The sequence below is a fragment of the Cygnus atratus genome, chromosome 9 (genome assembly GCF_013377495.2).
Source record: "Cygnus atratus isolate AKBS03 ecotype Queensland, Australia chromosome 9, CAtr_DNAZoo_HiC_assembly, whole genome shotgun sequence".
NCBI classification, from domain to species: Eukaryota; Metazoa; Chordata; class Aves; order Anseriformes; family Anatidae; genus Cygnus; species Cygnus atratus.
The window spans coordinates 18,638,096-18,658,122 of record NC_066370.1 but is presented as its reverse complement, the minus strand read 5'-3'; the positions used below and the strand labels follow the sequence as shown (position 1 = coordinate 18,658,122).

At 39.5% G+C, this 20,027-nt stretch overlaps 1 protein-coding gene across 4 annotated transcripts in view; it reads left to right on the top strand.

Moving 5' to 3' along the window:
- Nucleotides 1-655: 655 nt before the first annotated feature.
- Nucleotides 656-20,027, top strand: part of FXR1 (FMR1 autosomal homolog 1) — a 29,047-nt gene continuing 9,675 nt past the window's right edge. For 3 of the 4 annotated variants that reach the window (XM_035557366.2, XM_035557364.2, XM_035557363.2), the window contains exons 1-9: nucleotides 689-809; nucleotides 9,767-9,819; nucleotides 12,961-13,054; nucleotides 13,889-13,960; nucleotides 15,393-15,541; nucleotides 15,974-16,067; nucleotides 17,066-17,182; nucleotides 17,285-17,455; nucleotides 19,570-19,648. In XM_035557366.2, the coding sequence (XP_035413259.1) occupies nucleotides 759-809; nucleotides 9,767-9,819; nucleotides 12,961-13,054; nucleotides 13,889-13,960; nucleotides 15,393-15,541; nucleotides 15,974-16,067; nucleotides 17,066-17,182; nucleotides 17,285-17,455; nucleotides 19,570-19,648 (880 nt within the window). In that variant the 5' untranslated portion in view covers nucleotides 689-758. Of the gene's footprint in view, nucleotides 810-9,766; nucleotides 9,820-12,960; nucleotides 13,055-13,888; nucleotides 13,961-15,392; nucleotides 15,542-15,973; nucleotides 16,068-17,065; nucleotides 17,183-17,284; nucleotides 17,456-19,569; nucleotides 19,649-20,027 lie in introns of all 4 variants that reach the window. The other variant, XM_035557365.2, reaches the window with a different exon arrangement.

The following is a 20,027-nucleotide window of genomic DNA, read 5'->3' as shown; positions in this document are numbered from 1 at the left end:
TGTGCTTGTGTTTATTTGAGGCTGACTTCCAACAGGGATGACCAGCAAAAAGGCCATTTTAAAGCACTGTTATCGATATTCACAACTGCTGTAAAAACCATACGCATTTGGCAAGGATGGGGCCCTTTCCCCGAGCTCTGCATGACTAAGCTGACGTGCAGCACTGAGCTCACGGCCAAACTCGGGCCTGACTGCGGCGTGCGGGTCACGGAGCAGCACCGGGAGGCAGCCCCTTGGTTTTTATTTTTAATTTTTATTTGTCCTGCTGCAGAGCGCGGTGGAGGCCGGGGTCCACCCCCTTATGGCCGCCTGGTGCACTGCGGGGGCGGCAGGCGTCCCCTGAAGCCTTAAAAAAAATAAAAATAAAAATAAAAATAACACGGCTGACAACAAAACGCCGCATTTCCCTCAGGCCCGCAGCGCAGCCGCCATTTCCCCGCGGCGGCAGCAGGGCGGGGCCCGGCGCCACCTGCGCCTCAGGGCGGGCCCGGCCGCGGCCCCCTCAGCCCGGCCGCCTCAGGGGGCGGCCCCGCAGCGGCCGCTCTCGGCCGCTCCCACTCCCTCGGGGGAGGGGGGGGGAAGGCAGGAGCCGCCCGCCCTTCCCGCAGGGAACGCCCCGCTCGGCTGCTGCGGGCCCCCCCCGCGGCTCGGCGTGGGGCAGGCCGGCGGCGGTGCGCGGGGGCGGGGCGCGCGGGCAGCGCCCCCCCCGGCGGTGACAGTTTCTAGAAGCACGTCCCGGCGGCCTTTGCGCTCGCAACATGGAGGAGCTGACGGTGGAAGTGCGCGGCTCCAACGGGGCCTTCTACAAGGTACCGGCAGCCGGGGGGCGGCGGCTTCCCGGGGCTTTCCCCCGCTCTGTAGGGGCCCAGGGGCGGCCGGCGGGGGGAGTCCTGGCCCTAAAGGAGGGGGAAGGGGATGGTGGGGGGAAAGGGGAGAGCGGGGGAAGGTGTCGGGGTGTGGCGGGGGCGGGGGGGCCGCGGAGGGCGCCTGAGGGAGAGGGGCCGGGGGTGGGTGGGCTGAGGAGGGGGTGCTCGGCCCCGGGTGGGGGAACGGGGGATGTGTGGGGGTGGTTTTGGGAAGGAGTGAGGGCCTTCGGGTGGGATGGGGGGAGCTGAGCCAGCAATCATCTGGAAATAATTCTTTAACGATCTCGAGTTTATTTATGTCGTCAGAACGCTTCCTTCGCCGTCACCCCCCCGGAATGTCAGGATGTTGCAGGATCAATGCAGAGTACCCTCAGCTGTTGCCCGTCAGTCATTTCCCCTAAGCCTGGCTTCAGATGTTTAAGAATCCCAGCGCTTTTTATGGCAAGAGCCCTCTGTCTTCCTTTCCAGGAGGGCTGCTTCCAGCCAGCATTGTGAGCACTCAGGGTAGCCGTGCTCTGGGAGTGCTTAATCTCAGGTCTCTCTTTAGCTATTAAGCCTAACCGCATACACGGTGTGGAATTGCACATGCGTTATCCTAGTTGAGGCTGGGGGGAGAGTTCTCTTTTTTTTTCTCTGAATTTCCTGTTTGCAGCTGTGGATTTGGCTTGGAAGTCATTTGGTGACTGTACAGTATGTAAAGGCAATTGGTCAAAGGACTGTAACCAGCTGACTAAAGGAGTTAGGCTTTTTTTTTTTTTTCCAACTGGTTATCTATTAAAAGAGTCGAACAGGAGATAATCATATAAGGAAATAATTTAATGGGGTAAACTATGCCCTTGATACATATTCCTCTTAAATTTTTACCAAAATAAGTAGATAAACAATGAATTAGGTACATATTTAGGTGGTTTATAAATAACCACAAAGAAACCCACATCAAAAGTATTTATATTTGGAACAGGATACTTCTAAAACAGAACTGATTTTTTTTCCTGTCCATTAGAAAACCAAGAATTTGGAGGTGCATTTCTTAGCTTTCCATTGTCCACATTACGATCTTGGACAAATCAAAAAGTATGAGCTAGTTGTTTCTTCTGTTTAAGGGGAATGTGAGACGAATAGGAGCATTAGGAAGTATACTAAATTTTTGGACTGAGAGGAGTTGCTTGCACAGCATTTATTACAATTAGCCTGATTTGAAATCTGCAATAATGACTTCTCCTTCTAAGTCAGTGAGAATTGTCAGGCTTGGATTAGTACCATCATGTGTTTGGCCCTGTGGACGGTGCTTAATGAGCGGAAGTTTTACTTAAAAATGTCATTTAATGGCTTTCAGGTTAGTGAAATGGCAATTAGGCCCAGCAGTGGAGCCATTCACTTCACCATGGTGAATGGTCAGGTTAGAGTGCTTGGACCCATGGTAATGAAAGTCCCAACTCAAAATAATCACTGTTAATGTGCAAAAATCCACCCCAAAACTCAATAAAACAAATAGAAACGTGATTTTAAAGGATTTTTTTTGTACTGAAATCTGTGTATTTGGCTCCATTTTGTGAGTCTTACTGCTTGAGGTAGGCAGATGATGTCTGCATTTGGAGCTAAGGAACAAAACGTCCTGTTGAAAGTTTGGGAAGCAAAGGAAGGAGGTGTATCAGCCTCATGGAGAAAGAATCCTGGTTTGGGCACTGATAGCATTGATACTAGTGTTTGTAAGGTTATAAGGGGATGAAGTTTGAAGTTTGCAGTCAGAACACTCTGAATTTAGATTCATTATCCCAGCATACCTCCTGGTAAATGAGATGAGAAGGATCCTGCTATGCCAACAGAGATAAAAAAGAGTAATTATGTAAACAATTAGATGACAGATTTTTTTAATGAGTTGTTAATACGATCTGCAATTCAGCTGTAGTAGCAGTGGTGATTAAATCTGTTTTAGTGGGGTTTTAGTAGCTATTAGAGATATGACCATGATAGATGAAATTCTGTGATTGCTACAAATTAATCAGAAAAGCAATGTTTTTTATTACAATAGGTGAAAAATCCATGTTGTTCTTGATGCATAAGTCAATGGAGATGGTCATAGACACCCCAAGATATTTTTTTTAATCTGTACAAAAAATATGATGTAAATTTCACCTTCTGTTTATAAATCTCCAAACTAATTTTATGCCTTTTTTTTTTTTTACTTTGCTTTAAATGACTAATATAGTCTGGAGAACAGGACAGTATTTATGTTGTATTTTATCCTGAATTCTCAACCAGTAAACAACAGAGCATGTTTAGCCATTCCCTGCATCTCAGAAGACTTTGTATCCATCTTAATGTTGAGCATCCATTGTCTTTGAGCCCCATCGGTGCCATCTCTAAAGTGGTTAGGGTCTTGTGGAAAAGGTGAGGTTTGTGTTGCGGAACAGGAGGAGAGTGGACAGAGTTGACAAGCTGTACAAGTCAGCAGTAGCATCTGTTAGGGTTATGTTGATTGTGAGATCAGAACAGTTGAGGATTTCTCAGTCACCCGCACACTTAAATGTTTCCTGGTGCTCAGATGGAAGCTCTTGTGTTTCAGTGTGTGCCCATTGCCTTTTGTCCTGCTGACTGTGAAGGGGGCCTTGGCGAGAAATGACACGAACACTTCTGTTTTGCCCAGTATCTCCCTCAGCCATTTGCTTACATGTAAATTTGGGCCTTGCAGTAAAATGACACCAAAGTACATAAACTGAACACTAGATAGCTTACTCTGTGGAATCCTTCAGTGACATCTGAATAATTCTAAATGTCTGTTGCACTTACCGTTGTAGGGATTTCCACGTGCAGAAGAGCGAACTCCAGTGTTGGATGCCCTTGCAGTCTTTCTGTTCTAGACAGTAGCTGTCCAGACTATGCAGAAGGATGAAATGTGATTAAAATGGAAGTAGAATTAAACCCTTCACCTTCAATTTACAGGTTCTAAAGCTCATCCTTGGTGCCTCTTTCAGGAGGTTCAGTTGTTCTAGTAGCAGGCCTAACCATAGATCTGTTAGAAGCTGGCCTTAAGGTAGAGAATAGCCAAAATTCTGCTAAAGAAAATGGTGGTGAAAGAGAAGTGCACAGTATTTCTTCACATGTAGAATGTCGAAGCACAGTGAGCAATTCTGTGGAATAAAATACTTACGTATAAAAATATAATGGCTTTTTTTTTAATTAGTGGTTTTGAGAAGCTCTCTGTGAGGCCTGCTGAATGTCTTCTTAGCATGACAGTAAAATAGGAAACTGTCGTTAAGAGGATAGCTTACACAGGTATTACACCAGGAAAGACTACAGTAAATGGAATGAGATTTTTTTTTTCTGTAAAGATTTCAACTGTCTTTTGATGGACAGCGTTTATTAAATCTAGCCCTATTGAGTGGGAACCATCAGACATCTTAAGGTTGTTACTGCTCTCTTGAAACTTGCATAGTTGCATGAAGTATGTCTAGTCATTGCCATTGAAGAGCCGTTTTCTTGACCCTTTTAGCCTGATAAAAAGCAGATGCCACAGGCAGTGGTTATTGATTTCTGATGTACATAATCAGTACAGGGTGTCTTTCGGAAGTTTTGCCCTTTGGGAATACGCATATGAAGAATGCAGCATAATAATGTGAGTGCCTTAGGCTTTATTCATAAGTCTAAACCAGGAGATTCAGTGCTGAAGTTCTTGCATGACTCTCATAATGACCTGTGAGTTTACATGTGATAATTATGATTGTGAATGGAAATAAGTAGTAATGTGGAAAATAAAACTAAAAAAGCATTTCAGGGTTGTTTCCTACCTGCTCTCTGCTTGTAATGCTTGGTCTGTTTTCTTCTACCGGTTCCTTGTAGCAGGTGCAGCTAATCATTTCCAATGAAAATAACACTTTGAAGCTCAAATCATTGGACACAAAAAAAATGGGTATTTATGAGCTTCCTGTGTTTGCTTTGATTTTTTTCTATGAGGGTCAGTATGAAATAGCAATAATTAAGTAGGACATTTTGCATTTGTTACATGAAACAGTTGTGTGTAAGTCTTAATTTAAAATACTAACGGTTCTTGGTTCTGACAGGAGTGAAAGGATTGGTAATGGGATACAGGCTTCTTGACCTTTATGTCACTGATTCAGAAACAGTCCGTGGTACCAGATGCCAGAGTGTTTGCTGTTTGAAATTTGCTCAGCAGTGAATACGGTGATCTTAGTGTAGTTTTTAGCGTGCGGGTATATGTGACTCAAAATCCAGCACAGTGGCTGGCCATCTCTGGAAGGAATGCCTGCAGCTAAGCTAACAGCCTTATTTTTAGACTGGGCTGTCCTATTTGGGGGTCAGCTAATCTTAAGAAAGCAGGATGAAGTGGGAACTTAGATTGCATCTGGCTGTTACACACGTTTTGTGACTCCCTGGAACTGAATGTAAAAACCAAATAAATGCAGATGTGGGTGTGTGTATGCTCGAGCACATAGTTCACCGTAAGGGCACTTCAGTAAGTCCTGATCCGTTTATGTTATCAGCAGGTCCTAATCCTAAATCCGTGAGCAAAGCCCAGGTAAAAGGGAAAGACTGTGTGTGTGTTGTTTGTTGAGAGGTGAAGTCTCAGCTGTGGTGATTTTGGTGGCAAACGATCTTTTCATAGTTTCCTGTCCTTTTGTTCATACTTTGTACAGCATGGCCCTGTATTAGACTTGCAGGCTCTCTGATCCCACACCTGGGTTAGAGTGCTAGCCATGTATATTACCCCTCAGCTTACAGGTGCTGGTGTCAGGAGCCTGGCTTCTGCCAAGTGAGTGGCAGAGACAGGTCAGTGTTAGAGCGCCTGGGGCCCCGTGTGCCATTAATAGCCTGTAGTACGGTAGAGTCTCCTGGCTGCCTCGTGAGCAGCTAGCAGGGCATACATGGGCTTCAGAGATCCAGCCTGCTGCATGAACTGAGGGATTGGTGCTAAAATCTGGACAGTTCAGCTCTGAGGTGTGGCAAGGTGAGGTCACATTAATTTGTCTTCCCTTTCTGCACTCTGCAATTCCGTATGTGGTGTAAAACGTGTTTAGAAATGTTGCGTGTAGGCTGGCTCGCTGGTGCTACAGATTCCTTGCTGTGTGTTCTTGAAGCCAGTAGAGTTGCTGATGGTGATGCGTTCGGTGGTCTCTTAGCTTGCTGGGCCTCATCACCTGTTTGGCATGAGGATATGCTGAATGCTGGGTAAGGAAGAGCTCTGCAAGTTTAGGTATTGGTGTTACCTGCCTTTGGCCATCACTGGTAAATTAAACTTCAGTGATGGAGTGGCTTGTTCATCTAAGCAAAAGTTAAGATGTGTCTTTAGTTGGTAGAAAATGTTTCTGATACATTATCAGATGCGAGTAATGCAAATTTAGAGTACAAATCTATTTATATTGGTTACTTCACTGATGAAGAACTTTGAAATTCCTAGTTGAAAACCATGATATTTACTGTTCTATGTTTTTTTTATGTTCATCAGGCCCTTGCTGAAAAAATTCTAGTAAATAAGTAGGATTTAATGTAAATTCTAATGTAAAAAATAAATTTACTTTATATTGCAAAATATCTTAATTTCTCGAATTCTGGGCAAAACTGAAAATGTTTATAAAAAGAATTTAAAATAATCTCCAGGGTCTTGGAATACTCTTTAAAAAAAAAAAAAAATACACTAAACCTCATCACAATGTATGTGAAATCTGTTTGTGTGGTTTTATCTTGGAGTTATAAGTGACAGCTGATAATGCTTATAGTAAAGTTCAGGGTTGTAGGTGGGAAACCAGTAAGGAGGGCTTTTTACTTTTGATGAATGTTTCCATATTTTTGGCATGTTTCTTGGTAGTGGTCAAGTAATTTATTAGAAAACTATATTTAAAACCTATATGGAATTCTGATTACTACTAGTTGTATTACAAATTATCTGCCCTATATACCTCAGGCTGCCATGTTTTAGTTGCTGTAAATGTTTTCTTCCCACCAGTAGTAGAGAAACTGATGATAATAGGAAGTATTAAACCTGTTTTTTGACTTAGCATGTTACTCCCTCATTATTTCTTATACTTGTACAATTAGAGTCCAATCAGACTCTTCCAGGCTTCACAATATCATTACAATTATTTAATAATTTAATATTTTACTTGTGTCCTTTGCTGACTTGATGTGGATACCTGATGCTAGAATATCTGGTTTAGAGTGTTTCTCATATGAATATTGTGGACTAAGTGAGAATACCAACTGATAATATTACTCAGCTAATTCTAGTCATAGTTTAGTAGTACTGCTAGCCTTGAGTCTAGGTAGAATTCTGGTATGGGAAGAACAGTGCATGTGCTTTGAACTGAAAGACTCACTTGTGTGAAGGAGTTCATGAAACTTGTGATGTTGTAAAATTTATAGATTCTTTGTTGGAATTTGTACTCTGAATTGTTTTTTTTTTTTAAAAAATAGTGCTCAGTGTTTGTGTTTATGTGGTTAAGTTTTGTGCATGGACGGCTCTTTAGTCTGCTGCTGGTCATACCTGCAGTATTGTTTGACTTCCCTTTCTTTGGCAGGACGTTAGCTGGAGAGTTGGTTGTGAATATTAAACCTGGTTGTGCTGTTACCCTGAAGGCCAGGCTTTACCTCATAACGGACTGATTGCCACCGTCATTGGAACTCGTTGTCTTTCATTTCTAATGTCCTTTTAATGAAACCTGTAACTAGTCAGTGAATTCGGGATTTTTAAACTCTGCAGAGCATTGTTCAGAATATTTCCCAGGTGTTTTGTGCTATCTGATCGTGAATCTCTCTTGATTTTGGAGTTGTTCTAAACAAAAGGAAGGATAAATGAATTTGTATCTGCAAAATAAATTTTTGGCTACTACTAGACTGATCTTAGAAATGTTTTGGATTCATTAGAAATTAAATAAATTACTCCCTATGTTAAGTACTGTGAAAGCATGTAATAAATCAGAGGTAAGGTTGTCAGTTATGACATAAAGCAGCAGAATGAGGCAAAGACTAATATCAAATCAGAGGCTCTTGGAATGCAGATAAAAGGCTGTCCGTAGTAGCGGGTTACATTTCCCGTTGGTAGGTTGTCACTGACAGAATGTTGGCCTGCATAAACTTGATTCATGCTGGTGTGGCTTGAGTGATTTTATTTATTTTTGGATATTCTGAGTGAATTGTTGTAGAACAACTTCTATTTCCTGCACTTTGTGTTGCAGTAACTTATCCCCACATTGGGGCATGTTTAAAGGGACATTGGTGGGATAAATAAATAGTCAAAGTTCTGCTTTACCTCTGTTAGCTAATAGATACTTCCAGCAGTAAAATTTTGTATGCACTTTATGCTCTTTGCCTCTTTAAACAGACATAGCTTCAGTATTCCTGTCCAGTTTATCTGTCTAGAAGCTTTCTTGAAACTGAGAAGTCCCTGATGGTGTGCATCTTCACCACCAACTGTTGCAGTTGCCTACATCTCAAAGAGATTTGCCTTCCTCGCCTTGCAGTGGCAAGGTGACCTTTCAAAGGGTTGATTTTATGAGGAACATGTTAGATGGTTCAACAAGGTGACTTTGGTGATTTCTGTTGACCTGATGTGCTTGGGATCACTGGTCTGCTTTGTGCCAGAACCAGTCTTCTCTGTTGCTGGCAGATGGCTTTGAGCGCAGCTCGCTTAGGGTGCGGGAAAGCAGGGTGTTGAGTGAATCCTGCTCTTCGTTAAGATCACCCAAGTACAAGTTCAGGTAAAAGGAGCTTTATTCCTGCAGGCCCCTTGCAGCCAGCTGTCAGTGCGGCTTCCTTCACTGTCCCTGATTAGACTGAGGGTATCCTGTGCTGAAATTTCTTTCCCAGAGCTGACACATGATACCTCTGTGGGCTCCTTACTCCTTGCACAGCTGATAAGTTCTTCATCCTCCTCAGTTGCCAGTTTCTCAAGTGGATATAATCCATTCAGCAGGTTCCTGGAACTTATCTGAACGGAGCTATGCGGCTCTTGCTCATCTGAAACTGCAGGTTCCTTTTTGCTCTCCTGTGCTAGGGCAAATACCAAGCTATGGCAAAAAGTGGGAGTAGTTAGAATTTTTTTGTCTGTTGTTTTGTCATGTGGATTTCTTTTATTTTTTTTTTTGCACCATGCCTTCCTTCCTTAACCAAGAGATGGAGGAACTTAATTTCCGCATGGGTATATAAGTACAACTGAATCAGGTTGTTCTTAGTCTTTAGGTTTTTGACATAATCAGTGCATCCTTAAGAATCCCTCTTTTCGAAAGGAAAAAAAAAAAGTAGGGTTTTCTCTGAGTTGTTCCTGAGATCATAATAATGTGACACAGAATGATGTGAAACATTTGCTTTGTTTTCCTATGAGGTCCTGCAGGTATTTCACCTCATACTGTCCCCAGTTCTGTATTTGAAAGGTGATGCAGTATCTAGCCATGTAGCAGCCTGTATGACCAATTTTTAGCCAAGTTTGCTGTAACACTGTTTTGAAGGAAAGCTGCTTGGGATTCATTTTTGTTCTGAGAATAGCACCTGTAAAAGCAAATAGTACAACTCATGATACAGTGTTAAACATCTGTGAGTAGCACTAACTGCCCTGGGCTTGGACCTTTATAATTTTGCTCCTGTAAAATAGTTGTGTAGACATGTAAATAAAATAATAAACTCAGGAAGTAATGTATCAGTTGTAAATACGATGGTTTCATTTGAACAGTCACATGAAACAACCTATGTTCAATATATTTCTTAGGATAGATGGCTAAGTGTATCAGCAACCTCATGCAAGCAGTGGGATTGCGTCTGAGAACTTTCCTAAATTCAAATCTGAATATTGGTGATGCTCTGCTGTTTGGGTTAATTTCAGGCTGTACTGAAATTGCTGCCTTGTTTTGATGTCGTGTGCCCTCTTGTAACAAAAACTGTTTTTGTTTTAGGGATTTATCAAAGATGTTCATGAGGATTCACTCACAGTTGTATTTGAAAACAAGTAAGTATTTTATTTAAAAAAAAAATCATTTATGTATCGTTTTGATATTAAAAGGAACTGGGCTTCATTAGAAAAGTGTTGTTCTGGAAATAAAGGCTCACTATTCAGTCTCCATGATTTCTTGAGTGGCTGTAGTATCATAAATGAGCAAGTCAGTTAGGCATTCCTTTTCTTTTTTTTTATATTTTAGTAATGCCCATAGATGTGTCAGCCAATTTTAAGTAGAGAATAATAAGTGGTGGCAGCTGCCTGCTATTCTTATATATAAAGCAAAGAAAGATGGAAAATATCAAAGTATCTCTATTTACTAAGCAATTCATTATGTCTAACCTGGGGAATGCTTGTCAGCATCATCAACCAGAAGAAACAGTGCAAGTATTCTGATAATGAGTGGTTTTTTAAACTATTGCAGAATATACATACATGTACACACATTCAGTCTAAAGCCAATTTTTATTTTTTTGGTGTGGAAAAGTGCAAATCTGAAAGCACTGGAGAAAAAATTATGCATGCTGCCCTCTTCATTTATTGTATAAGCACAGGAGCACCATCAGGGACCTATAGCAGCAAGTCAGAGATAATCCATGGGATGGTAAACTACAAATGAATACTTGCTAGGCATTCTGACTGATAACACTGTGGATTACCTGAAAGTTTCCAGCGTAATTTAGGATATTCGGGGAGTCACATCCTCTTTGCTGTTTCCCTTCCAGTTGCTAGGTGGAGATGCTAAAAATGTGACTTTTGGTGTGAAAATTGTTAGTAAGCCCTGCCCACATCAACCTGTACGTTAGTCTGAGCCGTTCTTAAAGCAAGGCCTGGGGGGGTAACAAACATAATACTGGAGAGTATGTGTTTGTGTGTGCACAATACTACATAATGTTCAATATGAACATTTATAAAATCAATATTGTGTAATATTGAATAAACATATAATATTGCTTATATAATCTTAGCATGTGTGTTACATGTATGTATATATTCACGCATATGAAAAAACTCTAGGGAGGAAAAGGTGATCGTAGGGTTTACTCTGCAAAGTCCAGTCTTTGATTCTTTCTATCCTGTATTTTCTAGCCCTTCTTTAATGAATAATGGTTAGAAGATGAAGTGGCAGCCATAATTCATGCTAACACTTAATGAGGAGATTATGGAGGCTGTTACTGTCTCCTTGGTTTTCATATTGACACCACTCATTTCCCACTCCACCCACCCCTCAAAAAACACAGCTTCATCCTGTTGTTGATCTGAGGAGATGTGGCCAATCTTCAGTTTCGCATTCAGCATCCAGGTTGCCTTTCTTTAAGGTTAGAGGCTCTTTGCCTTCAAGGCATGCTTTCATGTGACAAACCAAGTAAGCTAAAGGAAGTGCTTGTGGTTCATAGCAGCTGTCTCATTATTGACAAACACATTTCAGATGTTTTATATCCATGTGATCAATGTGTTTCAATGTGTGGCAGCAGCTATGTTCCATAAAGGATGGGCTGCAATGTAATGTCACGTGCTTTACTGACCAGAAATAGATCCTATCAGGAAGTAGACTACTCTAGTCATGCTGTGATGTAAATCTGATGAGTTATTACCCGTCTTACAGAGTTAAATTCATAAGGGCTTTAATAAAATCGAAATTAATAAGAGTGTACAGTCCTGAATGCATGATTCTCTTGTGATAGTGATCAGCGCTAACCAAGTAAGCAAGTGTACACTGCTAATGGCAGTCAGTTTACATTTTGCCTGTTGTTAGCCAGTCTTTACCTACAGCTATCATAAGGTACCCAAAGTTGGTTTACAGCACAAGTTGCTAGTGATGATTTTGTGGCTGTAGCGATAATCTCTGGGCAGGTACTGATTTCTTCTAGGAAACGTTTTGGGAAGAGGCAGAGAATGAACAAAGAAGCTTCAGGAAATGGAAACCTTTATTGTTGCATACAACTAAAAATTAGATATTCAGGTGCAGTTTCATGTAGGCCTGTGGGAATTTGAAGCAGCCCTATCAGAGGAAAGATTTTGTTATAGGAAGCAAGCATGCTCTTTTTTTCCTCATGGTTTGCACCAGATATTTGTTCTGATTCTCTTAGTAGGCAATTTGTAGCTAGTCACAGGTCATTTCTTAAGACATCTTTCCTTGGCATTTCACTACTGAGATGCCCCAGTTTTGGAATTTTTGCCATCAAAACTTGTATTCTGGAAACTGAGCCTTCTGTGTACTTTTCCACTGTTTTATCAAAAAAAATAATCTTGCTGCTGAAATGGGTAAGTCATTACTGGCCCATCTACTTACAGTGGATGGAGTTTATGTGATTAGAGATGGAAGCAAAACTAGCTCACTACAATTTTAAGTAGATTTTATTGAAGATGCAAGGTCTATTCAGTTACAGCATCTCATTATGGGCAATTTATAACTTTCTGTAAGCTCCCGTTTGCTGGATTCTGAAACTACGAGGCACAGTTGAAATTCTCAAGAGAACTTCTAAGCTGCTCAGTTGTTTACAGCAATTTGTATCCTGTTGTTCAGTTATGATTATTTTGCTCATGCTGTTTCCAGACTGAAGTTTTATATACCCTGTACTGTAGGGAATGCATTTTGTCCTCAAGTCTTACTATTTGCCTTTGCACCTGTGAGAGTAAAAACTTCACAAAGGGGGCAGGGGGAACCCACACCCTGCTAACCCCAGGGTGACAGTTATAGTTACAAGGATAAATGAATTACTAGTAATCTTTTTTTCCAGTCCACTACTGTTTTTCAGAAATGAGGTTTAAATAACACTTTATGGCAAAAATACCTTCCAACCTCAACAAAAGCTATCTGTAATCTTCCCTGCTTTTGTTGTTTTTAAAAATTTAAGTACATCATATAATCTTTTCATGGAGGGTTTATGAAATCAGTTTAATGAACCCATTCAATATTAATTTATTTAAGGTTAATTCAAGAATTTTTTTGTCATTAAATATCTTCTCAGATATTATTTTGGTCTCAACAGGGTTATTTTGATACTTTGCTTATACGGTTAACTCTAGCAATGGATGAACTGACTTGATTATAGAGAGAGAGTGATTTAACTAAACTGTGAGTTCTAAAAACCAAGTTCTTTTTAAAAAAAAAAAAATTCTGGAGCTATTGTGCAATGTCTCAACTTTCAGTTGGCAGCCGGAGCGCCAGGTACCCTTTAATGAAGTCAGATTACCCCCACCCCCTGATATCAAGAAAGAAATTGGTGAAGGAGATGAAGTGGAGGTGAGTTTATCCATGTTTCCTTTCTTAATGAACTATTTTGTTACACAACTGATGGTCTGTTCAAGATGGTGACAATTTTAAGTATATCAGCAAAGTAATGATTTTAAAATGGAGCATGTCTCTAGTAATGGATTTATTAAGCCAGTAAATAAAAAATGTTTTGATTTTCTCTTAGTACTTAGAAAGCAAAACCTGCTGTCTTCCAGTGAAACTGGAAAGTAATCATGTATTTCACTGAAAATTACCAATGGAACTTAGTCTAAATTTTTAAAATAGCGTGTTTCAAAATTAAAAAACAAATCAGCTAATTTTTCATTTTTCATCTGGTATGTAACAGTTGGAAATATTGTGATGTGAAAATGTAATAATGATCTTCCAATAACCTAAGTTTCAAACTAGGTGAAATATCTAGTATGAAAATACCTTGTAGGAAATAGTTTAAATTATACTATTTTACAGAGAAGCAGCGCTATTTAGAAATAGCGGATTAAACTGTGAAATAGAATGTACATGTTCCATCCCTGGCTTATCGTAGTGTCTTTAGTATTTGCTTGTCCTTAGAATGGAAGTATCTTTGGGATACCATTGTAGTTTTAGGCTAGTAATCTGTTCATAATTGTGGCAGTGCAAAATAATGAAAATTTGTGCAAGGAGCGTGGACCAGTGAAAAATTAATACAAAAATTACTTCTGTGTAGCATAATGTTCATTTTCATGAAAATTAAAGTTGAGGTGTTCTTTCTTCATTGCACATATAGGCAACTGAATTATGTCCATATGTGCTTTAAAAGTTGTTTTTGTTAAAGTCTGTTTTTTTAACTACTTCCATTCCCAGGTTTATTCCAGAGCAAATGATCAAGAACCATGTGGCTGGTGGCTGGCAAAAGTTCGAATGATGAAAGGAGAGGTAAACTATTTTAAAACTTAGTGCTCTCATGTTGTTACTTTCATGTTGTTATATTAAATAACAGTAAATATAAAAGCTCTTTGTGATACAAAAAAAAAAAATAAACTACTACCAGTACAAAAACATATCAAAACAGAATTTTAAGCTGAGATGACTTTGAAATGACCCATGCTGCATTCATGCGAGTTGTATTTTTGTATCTGAGTAGGCCACTTTGATTATTAGTAGTTTAATTGCTTGGAGGACTGTATTCATGCATAATAATATTGCTTCTAACAAACATAATTTGTGCATTGAACTTGGTGCTAAGAACTTAGTAAGGCAGTACCCTTTACCTGCAGTTAAAGTCACTGTTTAAACTCCAAATTTAATTCTGGTAATTAATCACACTGTATCTATGAATGTGTTGTGGTTTCTTTTTTGCATGTGTATTTCCACTGAGTGTAGTGTAAAAACTTTTTTTTTACATATGTCAACCTTGTATTTTGCCACTGGCTGTTATGGTTGCATCTGCAAAATAGCTTGTATATTCAGATTTAAAAAAAAAAAGGAAAAAACAATGGTGATGTCTGGTATCATATCATTAAAACTTTATTTTTTGAAATGAAACCAAGATAACTCAGCTTCATAGTAGGAAAGGCCCTATGTCTCAATGCTTTCATTGTGTGAGAACCCCAAAACTGAGGAGAACAGGATTGAGAAAAAAAAATTGTTTAACTTAACTTATGATACTGTTTTAAACAACTGTTAACAATTAATAACTGCTACTGAATTCTGTAATGGCACAGTGATAATTGAAATAGAATTTAATTAAAAGTAAACCGTTATCAAAGGAGGATCATGTTTCTTGATCCTTGTGGATGAACCTTGTTAAAAAAAGGAGATAGTTAAACTGATTTAAATTACTGTGTTCTTAACTTGGGGCTAATCTGCTTGTCTTATATGCCACAGAAATTTGGGGTTGTACTATCAGTTTGCTGTCTTGCTTGGTTAGAAACTTTGACTTTTAAATTGTAAGAAATATTCTTGCTCTGTATGGTCTCATCAGAGTAGTAAAAGAAACATTTTAAATCTCAAATTGATTTTTTTTTCCAATTCTTCATTATCTAGTATTGACAGGAGAAAATGATTTTTCATTCTCTGAAGCCTGGTACCTTTATAGAGCATTGTCAAATTAGTTTTGCTATAAAAATATGTTGTGCCAAATTTAAAACTTAAAATCAGAAAATAGCATGTGGAAAAGTATGTCACAACATAGTGATTTACTCTTTCCTGATACTGGAGTAAGTTCTGTGTGTTCACAAAATTAGATACCTGTTTTGGAGGACTCTTAGTCTAGATATTCATATTTTGTACTTTCTTGTGTTGGTGATGTTAGAACGCCTTTGTTTCCAACTGAAGTTAACATTTGAAAAAAAAACTTCTTCTGTAGTTTTATGTCATTGAATATGCTGCTTGTGATGCCACTTACAATGAAATTGTCACGTACGAAAGACTCCGACCTGTGAATCAAAATAAAACTGTCAAAAAGAACACCTTTTTCAAATGCACAGTGGATGTCCCTGAAGATCTGAGAGATGCGTGAGTAGCTATGCACACTTTCATAATACGATGGTTAATTTATTGAGAAGTGTTGGGGGAATATTTTAAAGGACAATTCACAGGTCCGTTAAGAACCTTGATGGTGGCTTTTGCTGCTGTAGCTGGGCTAGAAACTACAGGCTGGGGTCTGTGCTGAGCCTTTGGGGTGGGGGCACAAAAAGCAAGTGCTGAGGTGGGATCTTCAGGTCTTGCTTTAGGCTTGAGTAGCTGATAAACTCACAGTGAGTCTCTGCTGCTGAGATTTGCCTAATAACTGTGATGATATGCAGTCCACAGAGAAATAAGCTCTGGAAATGTGTAATGAGAGTATGTTCAAAAATTAGAAAAATTCTTTGCTATAAACTAGTAATCATATTGCATGTTCTGTTTTGATGCATCTTAAAATATTTTAACAATCACTTATCTCCTCAGATGCGCTAATGAAAATGCACATAAAGATTTCAAGAAAGCTGTAGGAGCATGTCGAATTTTCTATCATGCTGAAACTGCTCAACTAATAATACTGGTAAGTATTTCGATGTGAATGTTGCATGGATTTTCAGTATGTTATTTACGTTACATATGTAGTCATCTGTATGCTCGCGTTGAATGCGGTCAAACTTGTCAAGCTATGCAAGTTGTTGGTGTTTTTAATATATGTAGATGCCTTTAGAAGGTAGGCCTTTGGAAGGGGATTGGCCTAAATTTAGGCGTAACGTCGTCTCTTATGACTTTGTCATTGAGCTGAGTGTTTCAGTGATTTCTACAGATTGCTTAAAGCTAACTATAGCTTTCTCAGCTCTGGAATGGTGGAGTCTACCTGTACAGTATTCCACTTTGTCCTTTGACCTAAAGTTGGGTTTCCATGTGAAGAACTGTATCAGTTCACGTCATGTTGAAGCCTGGGCGTGAACTGGCCGATAGGTAGGGTGGATTACCAGGGTTCTGAGAGCTTGGATCATAAGGAGTGACCAAGCACGATACTAGGTGGATTGAAGTAGCTTTTGCAAAAATAGCTTGGTTGGTCTTTTCAAATGTGAAATTCCTTTTCCAAGCAGAGAAATATACAGCCAATAAAGAATTGTTCACTTAGATTCTTCTGTGCCTGTTTTGTCTCAGTACATAGACTTCTCCCAGCAGTAGCTTTTCTGCATGGTTCTGTTTATGTGGTATTATCTACTTAAATCTGACTCTAGGGATTTGTGTTTTCCCTGCTTATTTCCTTAGCTCTCCCCCTGAATTGGTGAGTGACAAGTATGCATATGGTAGAATGATACTGATTTTTTTTTTGTCTGGGGAATATCAAGGGGAAAGAGCTACTATGTAGATCAGTAGCAAAATTTTTAGTGTAAAATATGCTTTGAGTTAGAACAGAAAATTGTAGGTTTGCAGAGGTGGTGCTGAATTTTTCATGCTTAGTTTTGAGGAAAAACAATATCTGTAAATACTGGAAATTCGGATCACGTTTATAACTTCTGTCCTTTCAGTGTGAATTTTTCTAAAAAATGACTGTCCTTTTTGTAGTCTGCCAGTGAAGCAACAGTGAAGAGAGTGAATATTCTGAGTGACATGCATTTGCGCAGCATTCGTACCAAACTTATGCTTATGTCAAGAAATGAAGAAGCTACAAAACACTTAGAAGTAAGTTATAGCTTGAAATTCTTGTTGCTTGAAACCAAGCACATAACTAACTGTACTTCATGTTGAGTGCATGTGAATGAGCCTTATTTTGTTCCCCTTCAGTGCACAAAACAGCTTGCTGCGGCATTTCATGAGGAATTTGTAGTCAGAGAAGATTTAATGGGACTTGCTATAGGAACACACGGCAGCAACATACAACAAGCCAGAAAGGTTCCAGGAGTTACTGCAATTGAACTTGAGGAGGATACCGGTACTTTCAGAATCTATGGGGAGGTAAGAGGAACTTTTTGTGAATCTGATAAGCATTTTGCTTTGCCCGCTTTTAGGGCGGTGAGAGCTGTACTCAGAACTAAGAACTGGAAAGAGCTGAGTACTTTTTTTGAATGGCCATAAACATATTCACACTGTGGCAGCTTGTATGTGAAGTAAGAGGCTTCACTGCAGTGGTGGTCTCCATGTGATGTGTTCTTTCCTAATCAGTCCATGTGCTGATGCACAGATTCAAGGGTAGCTGCACTATACACCTCAGTCAACCTGTGAGAGAGATTGTTTACTGTAATCTTGCTTGATTTTTTTCAGACTTCCTGTGCTGTTCTTATTGGCGACCTCCCCCTGCCCTGAGCCTGCTATAGTTCACATGGGGTTTTTCTGATGTGTGGTATCTGTTCTCTGACCTAGCCAAATGCATTCTAGTCTTATCTGCTTCTTTTCATCTTTCTTTTTAACGTAGCAATTTAATGCCGGTTTTGTTTTTGGCAAATTAATGATGGATTGGACAAAATACTGCTGTATTTCATTTGTGTGCCTCTTACCTGAGGTGTTTTAAATCTTGAGAGAGCCTTAAAACATAGCTGTTCTTTGGACCAAAGCTATAATCCATTCATGAGGCAGAAGAGCAGTGTCACAGCAATGCTGCTGTCACTGTGGCCCTGTTAGAACATTACTTGAGGGGTTTAACCTGTGCTACCAATTCTGCAGGTGTTTCACACTCGTTTAGAACTATGCTGCTGCAAAAATAGCAGGAATAATGCTGGGATTAGGGAAACATCCTGCATTTAATCTTCCTATTAGACTCTACAAGTAACTTGGACATACCTTGATTCTGTGGAGTAACCAAAGCAGGAATGGACATACAGACTGGAACTCAAAGTTAGAAAGATAGTTACTAGTAACTGGATTTTTATTGAGGTGTTTAATCCATGTGCACACTGATATTTTCAGTTTACTTTTTTTTCCCCCCCATGTATGCATAGTCATTATTTTCCTTTTCTGAATTACTGTCTGCAAGGAGCTGAGGATGCGTTATCCAAGCCAGCTTCATATGCTATCTCCTGCTGGGGTGTGAGTCACATGGGTTGTATGCGCACAAAACTTCTGAGTACTTGTGGCAGAGTGCAGATATGCATATGGGTATGCTGGAGCGCTTAAGTCCCTGGCAGCTGTTTGCTTTCTCATTCTGATGCTGCTTGTGTGACAGCAGTCACTGTTCCTTCATCTTTATTTGGGAAAGAAGTGATAAACGTACCTCTGAGGCAGGACATTGTGAACTCTCTAATTATGTCCTACTTGTAGAGTTCATTGAAGGTGAAAATTGCTAATGTGTGTTGATCTTTGCATCGTTTTATCTGTTACTTGGAGTATGCAGCATAGCTCTGCTTTCTACAACCAACCACTTCCTGTTTGCCTGCTTTTTTTTTTCCAAGCTTTGTTGCTTGTTTCATCATCTTGAAATCCGTTATCTCCCATGTTTCTCTCCTCAGCATTTTGACTTCTGCCAGAAGTAGAAGTTTGTGAATTTCTTGTCCTAGGAGTTCCCCAGTATTTCATTTAAAGGTCCAGGAGCTGGTGATATTTGCTTCATGTTTGTCTGAAAATATGACAGATGAAAGGGCTTAAAGGCGTTAGTACGATGAAAAGTTATCATTGCTGACACTCAAACACTCATTCATGCATTCTATGCTCCTGTTGTTGGTAATTTTAAGCTGTATATTTTCATTACCTTTAGTATTCAATTAAGTCATTTAATTTCTGTCACTTAGCAATGAAGCCGTAAGGAAGGACTTAAAGAGAGTTCTCCTGTATCTTAGAAAACTTGATAACTGAACTGTGGCCAGAACTACCATTCTGAAAGGGGAATTGTCTTGGTTGTAATATTACTTACAAAGTACAGGTTCACGCTTGATGAGGACATGTTCCTTAGCGCAGTATGTTTTTTTTGTAATTGGCCACTCAGTTATTTCTTTAATGCTTATTTCACAAGTAGATTAATTTTGCCTCTTGTCTCCTCTTTTTGAAAATGCTTGCCATTTGGAAGATTTATGGATGTTGCTATAGGGTTTTATCTTTATCATATTGCATTCAGAAATGTTTTTTAATTTGTTTTTCAGACTGCCGATGCAGTAAAAAAGGCTAGAAGTTACTTGGAATTTGTGGAGGATTTTATTCAGGTTCCCAGAAATCTTGTTGGTATGTAATACTGCTGAAATATGAAAACCTGGGGAAAGAGAGCCTACTAAGCCTGACTGTGCATAGAAGATTTAGCTTCTAGTACAATATTTGATTTTTCCATTTAATTAGAAAGTAATTTAGTCTTTTCAAACTATATGCATAATCTTCGTAACTACTAGCCATTCTATGCATGCATACAGTTTGAATATAATTTTAGAATTTTTGGCCTTCTCTTCTAACACAGGTTTTGTTTACAAGTGTGAAGTAGGAGAAAACTTTGGGGGGAAGAAGTAGAAGGTAAAAGAGTTGGGTTGTTACAATTATGTTGTATGTAAATTATCAAACAGCTGTTTAAAATATTTTGCACACTGGTGCAAAATTAACCATTCTTGCCCTC